General features: G+C 37.9%; 1 protein-coding gene across 1 annotated transcript in view; it reads left to right on the top strand.

Annotated features, from left to right (window-relative positions):
• The window catches only part of MINDY3 (MINDY lysine 48 deubiquitinase 3), a 94846-nt gene extending 79647 nt beyond the window's left edge, over positions 1-15199 (top strand). Inside the window, exons 12-15 of the mRNA XM_065871856.1 lie at positions 5400-5472; positions 8071-8158; positions 10738-10809; positions 14261-15199. Coding sequence (XP_065727928.1) covers positions 5400-5472; positions 8071-8158; positions 10738-10809; positions 14261-14410 — 383 coding nt within the window. The 3' untranslated portion in view covers positions 14411-15199. The remainder of the gene's footprint in view (positions 1-5399; positions 5473-8070; positions 8159-10737; positions 10810-14260) is intronic.
• The last annotated feature ends 1076 nt before the right edge of the window (positions 15200-16275 follow it).

Genomic DNA, 16275 nt, shown 5'->3' with positions numbered 1-16275 from the left:
AAGCTGAAAGATTAAAAATAGAAAATTCTTCATTTTTAGTCACAAACTAATCAGCTAATTTACTGATTTGATCCCCCCTCCCCCCAACATAGCACACTTTTATTTCAGGATCTGAACAGATCTGGCTTTCTCAGAACACTTACTATATTAACAGTACTTACAAGTTTCTGGGTAGTTCCAGTTTCCGTTTAGCAGAGGCTGGTGTGGTGACAGTTGCCGTTTGTCACCCTCTTTAGAGTATTTGTAGAAAAACTGACCTAGAGGGAAGCTAACGAGAAGAGAATCCAAGTTCTGGTACCCGTGAGTACTCTGGTGTCTGTCTCACCCTCCCCACCTCAGCCTCGCTCCCACCTCGGGTGTCTGCACGTGCCTGTCAGGTAGGTAGACCTGTAATCAGCACTGTTAGCTCCTGCTTTCAGCATCTTGTGAATTACATGCAGTTGCGGGCTAATCACCATTTACGGCATTGCCTCCGTGAGACTGTATGTTCAGTGTTCTAAACAGGTGACTTATAAATCAGGTTTAGGTTTCAAAAGACCATTAGTAACTGAGGACCTGTCTAAAAATAGTAATTATCATGATGGCTGGCCTTTGCATGAAGCATCACAGTTTATAAAGCAGTTTACCTGCGTGGTCTCATTAAAAACCTTACCATAAACCTAGGAGATAAGCAGGGATGACCAGCACCATTTTGTTCTTAAGAAAAACCAACCTTGTGAGGGTTTAGGTCACTTCTTCAGAGCTGCATGCCTAGTTGTGAGAACTGAGACCAGATTCGAGGTGTTCTTCCAGAAGGTCAAGCAATCTTTCCCCCTCTCTCCACTACCAGTACCTTTTTAAAAGGCTGAGGTCATAAAGAGCTGTGTTTTAACCTCTTTGTCTACTTTTAACTATTTTTAATTTATTGGAATAAGGATATGATATTGACTGTCATTCCCACTGAGCAGTTAGTCTCTACTTCAGAGTCTTTAGGATCTAAGGAGCTCAATAATTATTTTGACGCCAAGCATACATATAAAATAAGTTCAAAAATATATTTTTAGCTGTTAGCCTCTCCTTTTAATTTCAAGCAGGACCTTGACATACCATCTCTAATTACATGGTCCCTTTAATGAAGAATCCCAAATTCACAAACGGAAATGAACACTAGTGTGTGTGCTCAGATCCTAAAGACAATCAGGTACTGGTCCTATATAAAGTGTTACATATGGGCTTTAGAGAAAGTCCATAGTTTTGTTTCCTGGGGATTTGGGTTGGGGGGTGGCGTTGTTTTTATGTTTTGTTTCATTTTGTTTTTTACATCTCTTTTGTGGGGGAAAGTTTGGATATTTGGTTTGTATTCAGATACATATTTTATAGTAATTTTTAAAAACAAAAGAGTAGGGACAGAGGTAAATTGATCAATGTGATCAAAGATACTGGACAAGAGAGGAATTTTGGAATGCCTCCAGGTATCAGAAAATGGCTTTCTAAAATGCTAAAAGCATTCCAGTGGGTATCAGACAACCTGGATTTAAATCCCACCTCTGTAAACTCAGCTGTGTGATGTTGGGCAAGTTCCTTAACCGCAGTTTCCTCAGCTGTAAGATGGCCTTTGTATCTACTTTACATCATTATTCAGGTACTCAAAAAGTTGACCATACTGTTGTTTAAAAAAGAAAAAATTCCAAAACCGTGTAGCATAGAGCTTATTCAGTAATCGCCACGCCAAAGAACTGAATTCTACACAGATGGTATTTGAAATTTTTAGCATCGCCCGTAATGGGGTTTGTTTTGTTTTCTTCTCTCTCTCTCCCTCTTATTCTTTCTCCCCCCCCCCCCCCCGTTGTAGACTTCATCAACCCTCTTTGGACAAGGGATATATATTTTAATTTTAAAGAGCCCTTGTATTCTTTGTAGGTTGCTAAAATATATTGATAGCATCTTTTGTCTGAATGATTTCAGTGTGGTACATTTTTTTCATCTTTAAGAATAATTTTACTTGTTGTAGATAGTTTAGTATACACCCATCCTTAGACATTATCTAGAAGTTGTCTTTTGTTTAATTCTGTCTTTTCTCTTCCTCTTAAATCACGTCGTCTTCTCTCTACCTTTGCATCCCTTCCGTCACTTCCATTCACCTTGCTGTACCATTCTCATCACTGTTTCCTGCTGCCCCAGCCATAGTTTTTTCTTTATCCTGTGCAGCTTGTTTAGTTTGGTTTGCAACTTTCCCATCACAAATTGAAGTGGTTCTGCGGGACAGGCCGTAAAGCAGCTACTCGTTTCTTTGTAAACTTCCTAGGTACAATTCACAGAGCTGTTTTTGGTTGGACCATGGTGCCTGAACAGAGCAGTTTGTTTAAATCTGAAATTAGGATTAGCTTGAATAATTGAACGTAACACATGTTATTGAGCAGCTGCTTGTGTTAAGCACCGTGCCCGGCCCCCGGGTCATGGCATCCCTGCTGTCCATGGCCTCTGTTGACGGGGCCAGAGGCGCGAAGCAGCAAGGAGACACAAGCCAGGAGACCAGGGCAAGCGTGACTACGAAAATGCCCTAACCTTGCCTCTGGGCAAAAGCCAACATACTTTTCTTCACTAAGAGTTCTATTAAATTGTAGGGATATGTTATTAAAGCGTCAATAATAATAGCTAGGTAAAGTATGATACAACATTGAGTAAAAATAAAATAATTTGTTAATTTTTTACTAAAACCAACAGCACTTAAATTCTCAACTTGATCTTGTCTCCTCTGTTCCTAAGAAACTGTACTTTTTCTCACCTACAGGGGTTTGAAAACATTAACGGTCCCCAGTGCTGGGTCCCCATCTCCTCTCACGCTGTTTCTTGTCCGCTGTTTCTTGTCCCGCTGTGGCTTCCTGACACCTGCTCTCTCCTGCAGCTCTCCCTTCAGCTGGTGCCTCTGCTAGGAGGCCTGCCAAGCTCCGCACCATCTTTCCAAATGGGAATCATGATGGGTCCTTCCTTCTCCTTCGAGGCCAGCTCGACTTCTTCACCATTCTGAACTGATCCTCCTACCCAGCAAATTGCTAGCTCACTTCACCGTTGTGCCCCTACCCAGCGCTGCTCTGCGCACAGTTCCTCTTCCGAGCTCTAGGAGCTGGGCGCTTCTTGCCGTCTGTTTACTGGGTTTTAAAGAAACAAAGAAACCCCTCTTTTTTAAATTTATAAACGAACAGCTTTTTTTCCTCCTTTTCAAATGTCTTAAACACAATTTAACTGTATGTGAATGTTGGCACCGTAGCTGCGTACCGTCACAACCGCGGGCACTGCCCCCTTGCCCTCCCCGCCCATCCTCCCCGTTCTTCTGAGCTTGAAAGCCTGTACAAGGCCATTTTATATTCATGTGGTTAAATTACCGATGCATTCAAGTTCTGCTTTTTCCTTTGGTGCTTCTTAGGTCGGCTTGAGCAATCAACAAATTGTACGCTCAGATTTCCTCTGCTGTTGGTATTGAGGTCTTCTTATCATTGTGTCTCTGTTTCCATATTCTCTGAGGAACCAGCTGACTAAATACTAGATGGAGTGAGTTTCGATCTGCTTAGACTTAAGGCTGCTTTTTCTAAAGAATTTGTCTTGACAGGTATGATTATTAAAGAATAAAGTAATTTCAAAATTAGTGTTTTAAAAAGTAATTCCAAATCTCCTCTTCTAATCTTGGGTGTATTAAAAGTCTTTGAGGTATTGAAAAAAATGATTCTGCAGTCTCCAGTTATAAAATACTGTGTGTACAAAAACTAGAGTCACTGGCTTGGTGTAGTCATTGCTGTACTCCAGAATGTCCGTGTTTACACGTTGTAAATCTCTTAGGCCCCTTAGAAACGTGGTGGAATGTTTAAGCTTGAGGTTAATCACGTTTGAGTTAAGGAGGTCATTGTGTCCTTTTCCTAGTTGTTGTTTGTGTCTGTATACAGCCCATTAGCCCTTTCTGGGGATGGGAGCCGAGTCTCGGGTTACAGTAAGAAGAGATAAGGCTGCCTGCCATTCAGTGCTTCAGAAGAATATTGTAATACACATTGCTGCTGTCAAGTGGATATACATGACAGCCCGTAAACATGGAAACCTATCCGGATAACTGTTGCCGGCCGCCAGTAGCCACATAAAGCCTGTTTTACATTCGGAAATGCTAAGCTTTTAGCTGTGACCTAACTAAGCAAAAGGAGTAATTTTCTGCCTTTCAGACTCATCAACTGAGGCTTACAAAGCTTGAATGTTTTTCACAGGTGCCTTCAAACAAGTTTTTTTATTCTCTATACCTTCAATTATTGGTAACCTGACAAACTGGAATTATTCTAAATGTTCACTTTCTAAAATTATATTTAGGATAATTTTTAAGTATCCTAAATGATTCTTAGCCTTTTTGTCAAAGCCAGTCTGTCTTCACATGGGTAAGCATGTGCTTATGAGGTTTAAGAAAAGACTTTAAAAAATCTTAAGTTCTTTATTTCCTTGCCGATAGAGCACACACTATGTGCAGAAAGAGCAACTGCACTTTCTTCTATAGTTTGATTATAGAAGCAGGGCTTTTGGGCATCTTGTCCTCCAGGACAAGGTTTGTTTTTTTTTTCTTTCCTTAATTATCCTAATCCCTGAAAAGGTTATTGTGTTGGAAGTTGATTTAAAGCTGAGACAGTCTTCAGGAAAGAATAAATGGGTAGAGGAAGTCAGGCATTGTACATTTAAGGGAATCAAGTTGCTTGTTTATAAGTACTGTGGTTTCAAACTGCCCTACAAGCTTTTTGTGTGTATCACGTCCTATTGCATCATCTGAGTTTGGGCCATTTACAATGCTATTTCCTCATCGAGCCCATTTTCCATAAACTACTCTGCATCAACATTTGATTCTACTCTGCGTGCCAACTTTGAATTTTTTTCGCTATTAAATCTATGGCTTTTATTTAAATCAGGTCTGTTGATTTAAGTCGAGAGATATCTTTTCTTGATCGTATATTGTCAGAGATCTAAATAACGGTGGTTCATGAACATTCTTGCAAGAAGCTAAAATAACATTGCGACAAAAAGAATTTACTGGTAAAGGTTTATTTTAATTGGATGACTGCTAAAAACCTAAGTAGGAAAAAACTTGCCTCATTTAAATTTGTAAGCCTGTTTAAGAAGTAACTTGGCTTTCAGGTTTCCTTGCAGTTCTCAGGGAGAAGTCGTGTGGTTCATTTTTGTATTAGAAAACTAACCTTGAAAATAAATCTTCACCTATGTGCCCAAGAAAACTAAGAGAGTACCTAATAATAATATTGTGCCCACAACAAACTTAACATGCTGTTTCTTAATTCTTTGTATCCCTCTTATGTGATTCTTCACTGGCGTCTGGCTGAGCAGCAATAATAGCATTTCTTGAAGTAAACTTAATCCAAATTGCTTCTGTAATTCTTTTCCAGATAATGGATTCATACCTGATTCACTCCTAGAAGATGTGATGAAAGCATTGGACCTTGTTTCAGATCCTGAATAGTAAGCTACATACGAAGTATTACTTAACCAACTCTTGATTCTGTTAAATGTAAAACGTTATACACACATTATTGCCTTTTTAAAAAAAATCTAAGCGTTTATGCATATATGAAGCATAGCACTTGATATTAAGCAACGATTTAGGAAGCAGTCAGACCAATCAGTATTATAGCAGAGACTTGACTTACTTAAAATGAGCTTCCTTTTCCACTCTGCACTTATGGTCTAGTTTTTTAAAAAGGGTCCTAAAAATGTAAATGCCTTTTTCCTTATTTTTCTCACTGTGAAACTTCTTCCATATTTTGAAATTTTGTGCATGTCTTTAGCACCTTCGGCGAAAGTAGTGACAGTTATGTAGAATGTCTGTATTGCTAGTCGTCCCGCTTAAATAACCAGCAGGCCTTTGACATTCAGTCTTATAAAGACCCTGAACATTCTAAATGATCTGAAGCCTTTGCAAGTGGCCCCAGTATGTTACAGAATATAATTTTCAGTATTGCCTAACATTAATACCAGTCGTTGTCTTCGTTAATAATGTACATTATTACATCTATAACTTCTTCCATAAATTTGGGATCTTTATTATCCATGGGAAAATCTCTCTCTGGTTAAGTGGATAGATCTTTTGATCAAATACGGTAATCAAATATATAATATATTAATCAAATATGGGTGATTTAAAAATCACATTTGATCTACACTAAGTTTTCCTTCTTCTGCACAGTTGTCTTGTTTTGTTTTTTTCCCCTTCTGAAAATGTATCTGACAATGAACAAACTTTAGCTTAAAGGATTCAGCAAAAGCAGCATAAAACATATTGGTACACAGTTTTTAGAACTTGATCCTGTTCTGTTTTTAGATAGATAGGGTGTATTTTCTTCGGAAGTATGAAATACATATAAACATTTGCAAACTAATCACATCTGAATTAATATGTCTCAATGTCAGTACCTAGCGCTGTGATGTGACCCTTACTTAGTAGACATAATTGTTGATTCCAACTTAAAGAGGAGAAATTCAGAGACAGTTGAACTAGTCCAATAAATAAGATAATAGTAACTACCGTATTTCTTAACTGATTTCCAAGTGGAGACCTTGTTTACATTGCTCTGATACGCAAAAGGGAATTGAACTGAGGTAATTTTGGTTACTAACAATTCTTTAGATGGGAAGGAGGAAAAAGGCAAAGTTGGTTTTTTGTTTCAGAGTCTTACGTAGATGCCTATACGTCATCTACTTAATTTTCCTTGTTTCATAAGAATACATAACATACCCTGAATCTTAAAGTTAGCACAGTAGAGTCAAATCGTTTTTCTAGAAGTAGAAAGATTGCACTGAGTTATTTATTCGGTCCTTTGGTCTAGTCACATTTATAATATGTGATGGCCCATTAACAGGGCCTTATTATCAAGGACTGGTAAATTATATTAAATATAATATGACCTTGCCTTTCTCTGTTTCATGTCATAACCTCCTGGCATTACTCAGACCCATTAAAGTGTCATATCCTTTGCATGTTGTACAGTTGACCCTTGAAGAACACAGGGGTTAGGGGCACTGACCCCCGCACAGATGAAAATCCGTGTGTAACTTTTGACTCCCCCAAAACTTTACTAATAGCCTACTGTTAACTGGAAACCTTACCCGTAACATAAACAGTCTATTAACACATATTTTGCATGTTATATATATTATATTACTGTATTCTTAAAGTAAGCTAAAGAAGAGAAAATGTTATTAGGAAAATCATAAGGAAGAGACTTTATTTATGGTACATGTATGTATTTATTGAAAAAAAATCCACATATACGTGGACCTGTGCAGTTCAAACCCATGTTATTCAAGGGTCAGCTGTATCCTAAGTTGTATTTAACCTGACATTTATAGTTTGAAAGATAACATGGAGAATGAAAATTTTCTGAAAAGACCATTTTCATTTTTAAAACTCTCTTCAAACTGCAGTCCACTTTTCTCCGCCTCCTCTCTAGTCACACATAATACCTGTCAGCAGCCTGGGCTACACCTGATCGTTACACCTATACTTCAGCTCTTTGAGAATTATCTTACCTTTTTTGACCTTCAGTTTACACTGTAAGAATTTTAAGCCTCCACCTCATTTGGTTCTTGAAAGTAAGCTTTTTCGGAGATGTTTCTGTTTATCTGATGTACCACTGCTTTTGATGCTGTTTCTGTTTCTCTTTGGGCTTAAAAAAAAAAAAAAGTTTATTTTAAGTTAAATGCCTCTTTTGATAGTTAAATACAGGCGTAGCCATGAAGCAAAGAGAATGTGCCTTTGGGAGGTTAAAAGCCTGTTTTTACAAGCCTGGGTTTTTAAGTTACTTTACCTAATAAGGAACAATATTCCAAAGTCATCATCATAATTTAAATTCTAAATAGTAACAGATTACTCTGGTTTAAAAATAACCAAGTTTTGGCAAATTAGATGTCATCCTGTGTATTTGTCATTAAGGGTTTAAAAAGAACAGCTGTCAGGATTTTTGGCAGTCAAATGTGTTATAGTAATTTAACCATGAAAGAAGAAAAATAAGCTTTTTTTTCCATTGGTATCCACTGGTTTTCTTTTTTCTCTCCCCACAGTATAAATCTCATGAAGAATAAATTAGATCCAGAAGGATTAGGAATCATATTATTGGGTCCATTTCTTCAAGAATTTTTTCCTGATCAGGTAACATAGCTGAAGAAATATATTTATTGTTTTGTTCTGTTGGGAGGATCATATTATGATTGTTTCAGCATTTTTTTCTACTAGTTAAAAATGTTCTCACATGCAGATATTAGACTAATAAAGCACTATTATCATGTAAATACTTTCCCAACAGAGAGGATAGAAGAGTTGTGTGTTCCAATACAGCAACACAAAACTCTGGGGGACAGGGGTGGTGGAAGAGAGTATATACACCAATATAGACACATTGATATTGTTTTTCTAAAGGAAGATTCAAATTCAGAAGTTTGTGGAGTAAAAAGAGAAAGATTCTCTTAAACCACTCCCACCCCTGTTTTCCTTCTCTCGGGTAACTGTTGTTAATTGATTGGTATGTATCTTTTTAGGACTTTCTAAATACTAGCAAAGAAGGTAAAGGAGCCTCATGTAGTGCGAACTGCTACCAGTGCTAAGTTCGAGGAGAATTTTAGTTGAGTAAAAGGAAAGCCTTTTACTGGAGTGGAGCTGTGCTGCTTCATGCTGGGACATGCCTTCCACTGGCTGTGACAGGAGCTGAGTTAAAAGGATCTATCTATACCTGTCTCAGTATGCTCAAGTTATGTCTGTGTCATTGGCTAATTCTACAGCCTACACCTGGCTTGTCTTCCTATCCGAGTGCAGGGTTTTACCACCCACCCAGATTATTTAGCCAGGTGTATTGTGATCATTTCATCAGATACCAGCATGGTTTATGGTAAGACTAGCAGGCGCAGCTACCATTTATTGAGCATGTACTATGTACCCAGGCACCGTGTGCCCTACAAATTAGGTATTATTTTTCCCCCATTTTTGTCAATGAGGAAACAGAGGATTAGGGAACTTAAGAAAATGGTTTAACGTCATACTGCTAGCACGAGGCCAATTCAGGATCCAGTGTAGGTTATCCAAGCAAAGAGACAAAGTACTTTAAGCACTGTTTTACACTACCTTTCGTTGCTATTTATCTTATATCAGTTGTTAGTTACTAGAACTGGAGATATGTAAATTGTATTCAATTGTAGTAAAATATTTATTTTGTAGGTTAAAGTATATTAACTAACTCTGAAAATCAACAGCCAAATTAAGTGACTAATTGCACTGACTCATGTATACAATTAAGATGACTGAATAAATTCTAGAGTTTTCTGTTTTGTAAAGCATTTGAAGGGGATACAAAAAATTATGAGCTTAGATTTTAGACCCGAAAAGTTGAAAACAGTTAAAAATGTAACAACTGAAAAGATAATGCAAAGTAGTATATGATTCACAAATTAATTGAGACAATTGTTAGAAAGATCCCAAAGTAATAAGGAATCCAAATAGTGTATTTAAGGCAAACTTTACAAAGTAAGATTTGAACCAGATCTTGAAAAATGAGAAAAGACTTTAAAAAATCACAAATGTGCAAAGAGCCAACAACCAAAGGTCTCTTCATGGGAAGATGAAGAATATGCTTGTCTCAAACAGAATTCAGGAAGGTGAGTGGCTGGAGAGAAGACTGGAAGGGTAGGTTAGGTCCTGTAGTTTAGGCTTCTTGGTTGCAAATCCCAGCCTGAACTGCCTGACGTGGGCCAGAAAGATGATAGGAATTGGGAGGAGTAGCTCAGAGCGACGGGAGGACAGAGGAAGCAGCACCTGGAAGGTGGTGCCGGGAGCCTCTGGGGCTGGAAGGAGTCTCATCCCCACCTCATCCCTTCTCGTTGGAAAGGAGCGCCTTCTCTTGCTTCCAACTGGAAAAAATTCCAAGGAGGGACACTGGCCCAACTTTTGTCACAATCAGATATGACCAGGAAGATCCTTAAGGGGGATGGGCACGGGGACACTCAGCCGTAGGCACTAAAGCGAATCACTGGGAGTCAGGCACCTGCAGGGGCCCCACCGTTAACGGCCTTCAAGGCTACGTTTAGGGAGGTGAACTTGAGCTTTAGCGAACTGAGAACCAAAGAACAGTGGGAATGACATGATCACTTTCTCTGGAAGTTAGTCTACTGATTTATTCAGTTTCCTTTCTCTATTGAATGTTGTTTAAATCTCTCAGCACTATGTTTCCTTTTCACAGTTAAGGTTCACAATATTCAGAAGATATTTGTGGGGATGGAAAGCCCCAGTTTGGTACTGCGGACCGAATTGGAAGTATTGGTGCATATGTTTGGAATCTGAGTGAAAGTGGTATCACTGCCTTTCTGTATTTATTTATTGAGAGGAACAAATTATAAGCAGAAAAAAAGCAGAGATACATTTTAGGAAATTTTTTTGCATTTTAGAACTGTGTCCCTTTTTAAAAAAATTACAGTAATACATGCACTTATTTAAAAATATAAACTGTAGAAGAGCTTATAATAAAAATCAGCACTCTCCCAATTTCCAGTCTCTTCCCCAGAAGCAAATTTCAGCTTTTAGGTTTTATGGTAGTTAACTGCATAAGTCTAAGTGTCTTGCTTTGTCAGATGATTCCGTAATCAAAGGATGTGGAATTAAGAAACTTCCATTTTAATTTCAATTGCTAATTAGAAATTGCCTGATATAAAGATTTAGTTTTAATTGTTCTTTGTTTATAACAGGGTTCCAGTGGTCCAGAGTCTTTTACTGTCTACCACTACAATGGACTGAAGCAATCAAATTACAATGAAAAGGTATGATAACTCACGTTGTAATTTGTCTTCACCTGGCTTGATAAAATACAGGAGTATATAACAATGTTTGATTCCCATAAACTTGCCACCTAAGGAAGGAGATTATTCTAGGAGTCTCTTTACTATCAGAGCATATTTTAGACCTTGGGTGTTGTAGATGTTACTAAATCAAGTTTAGTGTGCTGAAAGCTACTGATCCGTTTAAATGGAGAAAGAAGGGGTAAGAGAGTGAGATTCTTGATTTAGAAAAATATTTTAAAGGATTTAAATTAACGTCCATAACACCTAGCATTTATTGAGCATTTACCTGGAATTGGCTTAAGCACTTTGTTTTACCTGAAGTTTAACACCATCCCAGGAAGTAAGTATTGCCGGTATATCCCCCTTTTACAGTGGAGGAAAGTGCCACATGGGAGAGGTAAGCAGCCTGCCGCCGTCAGGCAGCCGGGAAACGGCGGAGCTGCGACGGGAGCCGAGGGCGCCCCCCTTAGAGCCCACGGCTCACCCACTGTGCATTGCTCCACAGACAAAGGCACATCAGTGCTTCGCATCCAGATATACGCACCAGCTTTAAATCAAAACTTTGGTCTCGCCCATTCACCCTCTTTGATTAATGAGCTTTGCCTACACCTAAGATATAGCTCCTATGTTTGCATTTATGCCAGTAACAGTCACAGTAGCTATAGCTAATATTAGAAGGTGTAAAGCCTAACGTGCCTTTTGTGTGTGTGTGTGTGTGTGGGAATACAGAAGTTTATTTTACTATAACTTTTAAATCTCAGAAAGCAGAAACCAAACCAAAAACCCAAGTATTTATACAAATAAAATAATAAACTATAAAACTGTACTAAAGGAGTAAAGGAAGACTTGAACAAATGATGACAGAAAGGGTGATAATTGAGCACGCTGTGTTTCAGAGAGCAGGGCGATTCCCGGCAGCGTCAACAGACTCACCCCTCACAGTTGGAAGCTCCCCACTGGCTTTTGAGTTGGAAGGTGCCATAGAGACAGTTGGTGCTGAACCCCTATTTACTTCCCTCATGAATGGCCTCCAGTGTCTTGAAATACTGCGGTAGGGGGTGTCTTCTTCCAGTGCCAGCAACTGGCCCCATTGTCCTGAAGCAAGTGGTTCCGTTTTTAATACCTTAAATGATTAACATCTGTATTAGAGTATAATTGCTTTACAACGGTGTGTTAGTTTCTGCTGTATAACAAAGTGAATCAGCTATACATATACATATATCCCCATATCTCCTCCCTCTTGCGTCTCCCTCCCACCCTCGCTATCCCACCCCTGTAGGTGGTCACAGAGCACCGAGCTGATCTCCCTGTGCGGCTGCTTCCCACTAGCTATTTTACATTTGGTGGTTAACATGCCTTTTTAATTTGAAATACCCATGCTGGTTTCAGATGTATCTAAATTGAGGATGGCTAGAGAAAATAGATCATAATGTATATTAGATGCATAATTTCAGTTAGAGCAAATCTAAACCTGTGACTAAAATTTATTTTCATAACAATATAAATTAGAACTTTTATTACATTAGGTTTGAAAATCTTTTTCATAGTAAAATGATTTGCTGATATCTATAGCAAAATATAAATTGTCAGTAAGCCAACTTGTATGCTCTGTTCTAATATGTGTAAATGAGTGCTTCCTCTAGATTTTGAAGTTTTATGTAGCCTTGTCATAGAAGGTACTTTATAGTCACTACTTAGTTACTTGCCTATACAATCCCTGCAAGGTAGGTCAGTCAAATATTATCCATATTTTACAGATGAGGCCTCTGAGACAGGGAGATTAAGTGACTCACCCAGGGTCACACAGCAAGTCATTGGCAGAGCAGGGATTGGAACTGAGTTCCTGATTCCCAGTCGTGTCCTTGGTCTGCTTGACCACGCTACCTGTATATAGTAAGTTTTCAAGTCGTGCTCATGACAAGCGTCTGACATACTAACAAAGAGGTCAGAAATCAAAGATGAACTATTAACATGACAGTAGTATGTAAGCACTCTTTACACGAAGCACGTATGCCATTAAGTTGCAGAGGTATACCATAAAGTTACTCAGGAGCTAGAAATCTGGTAGACCGCAGAGTAAGGTACTACTAAAAATATCTGAGGAAACAGACAACAGAAGGCTGGCCAAGTGGAAGGGAATGTGACCCGCCAGGGAGGCCACACAGGTAGGTCGGGGTACTCCTCCCAAGCAGGTCTGCTCTAACACCATGAGCAAGGGATTTTCAGAGAAAAGTTTTGCTTTGGAGAGCTGAAAAGCATGACTTAACTGTTCTAATAGTAAATTTATTCCATCAAAACTAGAAAGTACTACAGCAACCAAAGTACAGATGCAAAAAAAGTAAAAGTATTTGTTTCACATTAAAGTATGTCTTTAGAGCCTCCTAAAAAGAGATTTATGAAACCAAGTTATCTGGCCTAGTAATAGAAAATATTCCCATATTTTATGTATTTTAAGGAGACTCCAGCTTAAGGCTAATCAGGTTGTTTCTCTTGGCTCCTTGGTCAAATAGTTCATAGCTTTTATCTTGGAAGAACGTAATTACAATCATGTGTATCAGCCACTGAGTGTAAAAATCATTACACATACTTTGGAAGAGGGCAGTCGTCTGTACCTGTTCCTTTTAAATTATGCAGTTAGAATTTCTCTTGGTACAAAGCGAAATTCATGACTGAATGCTTTAATGTATACAGTGGGCGCTTATAATGAGGTAGGGCTTTAGCTAGTATGTTACTTCACAAATGACTTCTAGAAGTTGTTTAAAGAAATCAAAATAAAACTTTTCTGATATCTATCCACCTGCCAGTGTATCTTTTTAATAGTCATTGCCATTACATATAGAGATTTTTGTTTCTGACCTGACGTCCTTTAATTTTTTTTCTCCATGATTTTTCATGCAGAACAAAGTATATTCATGAATAGTATTTCAGAAGTATTTAGTACAATAATACAAAATTTCATTGACAAACATCCAGTTTGCTTGCAGCTCTGGAAATTCAACATTTAGATTGAAAGAGGAAAATAAAGTCCTTCTCAGAATATATAGCTGAGTGCCTCCATATTAAAGCAATAGGAGCTAAGTAAATGTTGTTATATAAAGAAAATATACTACTGGAAGAATGATTTTTCCTTTTTCAGAAATAGTATGTTCTTGGGATTTGCATACACTTCTTATAAATCATGATCTTACAATCTGAATTCAGCTAGTAGTTAAAATTGTTTCACTATCTCATTTCCAGATTTATTTTCACATTAATCAGGAAGCAGATATTCTAGCTTATAATTTCTATCAAAATAAAACTAGATATAAAGTTCCATATGAAACAGTACACAGTGCCCTGTTTGCTAGCCTATGAAAAGTTCTGTATCCCTCAGAAGACTCTGCTAAGAATATTGATTGATTGACCTTGGTGGCTTTATTTTGTTCAACAGGTAATGTATGTGGAAGGAACCGCAGTTGTTATGGGTTTTGAAGATCCCATGCTACAGACAGATGACACTCCTATTAAACGCTGTCTCCAAACCAAATGGCCATACATTGAATTACTCTGGACCACAGATCGGTCTCCTTCACTAAACTGATTTGCCGAAGTATTTATAAGATTGTAATAGCAGATGTCGAAGGAGGGATGAAAGACTGGCGATTGGCTCAATTAAGCTATACACTGGTATCATTGATTAACTGTAAATAACAATTGAAAACACATTTTCAGTGTTTAAGAGATGTTTAAATTATTTGTTTTAAAGGTTTAAGTTAAAGGTTACCCTATTTAAACTCTTTATGTGAAATTTACTAGCAAAACTAAGCTGTAATCAAAGTTTATCACTGTTGCAGTCAGATAATTTGGTCATTTATCAAGCATCGTATTATAACATTTTTATATTGAGTATCAGAGTTACTATTTATAAACTTCAACTTTGGGGTTTTATTTCATTCAGGCACAGTTTGCTTAAATGATTCTGGCATGCAGCATATCAGCCTCCACGCTGAAACGCAAGAGTTTATCTTTGTTATTTTCTAAAATCTGGTTTCCATTAGAAACATTGATTGATAAATAACAAATTGTCAACCTGGACCTTTGACAATTGGCTTAGCTCTGGCATGTTTATAAAAAGTAGAAGCTATAAGGGAGCATTACCATTTATTCACAGACATATAGAGTGAAGGAATCTGATAGTCTTAAGACTGTCAGCTTTCACTGTATTGCCAAATACACTTCTCCAAATTTGTCCCAACAGCCCTGTAAGCCAGCTTTCTTGTATATTTTAAATGTGATAAATGCATGAGAACATCTGTTATTACATTAGTATATTGCATTATTTATTATGATCCTAGTGGATGGCCTAAATAAACACTTTTTTTTCTTCAACCATATCCTTGATTTTTCACATTCATGGCTCAAAATAAATACTTTTAAATGATTCTGCCCAGTAACCCTGAGAGCACAGCATAGAACAGACGCCTACCGGATGCACACGACCCCTCGACAGGGACACCAAACCTTACGCTTACCTAGGACTTCTGTAAGTCAGACAGCCAGGAGCACCAGAACCTGACGGGCAGCTGTCTGCCTCAGTGGACAAAGTTGCAGAAGCCCCATCCTGTTCATTTCTGAGAGAGAGAGATTTACTATATGTTGATAGGTTTGTTGCCCAGCAATTTGAGATGTGAATAGCCAGAAAATACTTTCTTTCCTTCACTTGAGAAGCCAACAAGATATCCTCTTAGGAATTTTAGAACTGAACTTTACCTTCAACAGTATAGTTGCATATGTATTTCCTAAGTCTCTTGGGGGTTTTATTTATATTTTTATAGACATTAACAAACAATTACAATGATTAGATTTTAGCATAGGAAAAAAGTAGCACAAAATTTTATATATAACAACTTTTGGTAGCACTGTGTTCAGGAGTGTGATACTAGCTACTACGGTTACAGCTGTAAGGTGTATTTTTGGTACATCTTGCCTATTACCAAATGGCTGTAAAACACATTATACTAGAATTAATCTCTAACTCTGGTCCTAAATTCCATAAGGATTATGAAAAAGCATAGATTCTTCTCAAACATTGAGCCTACAGGGTAGTCATTTCTCCTTACAGTTGCTTCATAACAAACCATCCCAAAATTCCACAACATAATCATTTTACAAAGCCTGTGGCTCAGGAGTTTGAGCAGAATACAGTGGGCATGGCTTATCTGCCTCTCAATCTGGAGGCCCAGCTGGGAAACTGTAGGTTTCTTAACTCACATGACTGGCATGACTGGGACCTTAGCTTGATCTAACTGACAACTGTCAAACACAACATCAGACAAACAACTGCAGATACCTTTTCTTTTCACGTCCAAGTGGGACACTTACCAAAACAGACTATATGCTGGACCATAAAACAAACTTAGAAAATCCCCAAAAGTCTGGAAATTAAGCAGCACACTTCTGAATAAC

Source organism: Phocoena phocoena, chromosome 2 (assembly GCF_963924675.1).
Source record: "Phocoena phocoena chromosome 2, mPhoPho1.1, whole genome shotgun sequence".
Taxonomy (NCBI): domain Eukaryota; kingdom Metazoa; phylum Chordata; class Mammalia; order Artiodactyla; family Phocoenidae; genus Phocoena; species Phocoena phocoena.
The sequence above is the reverse complement of the archived record's forward strand: the minus strand, read 5'-3'. Positions and strand labels throughout refer to the sequence as shown.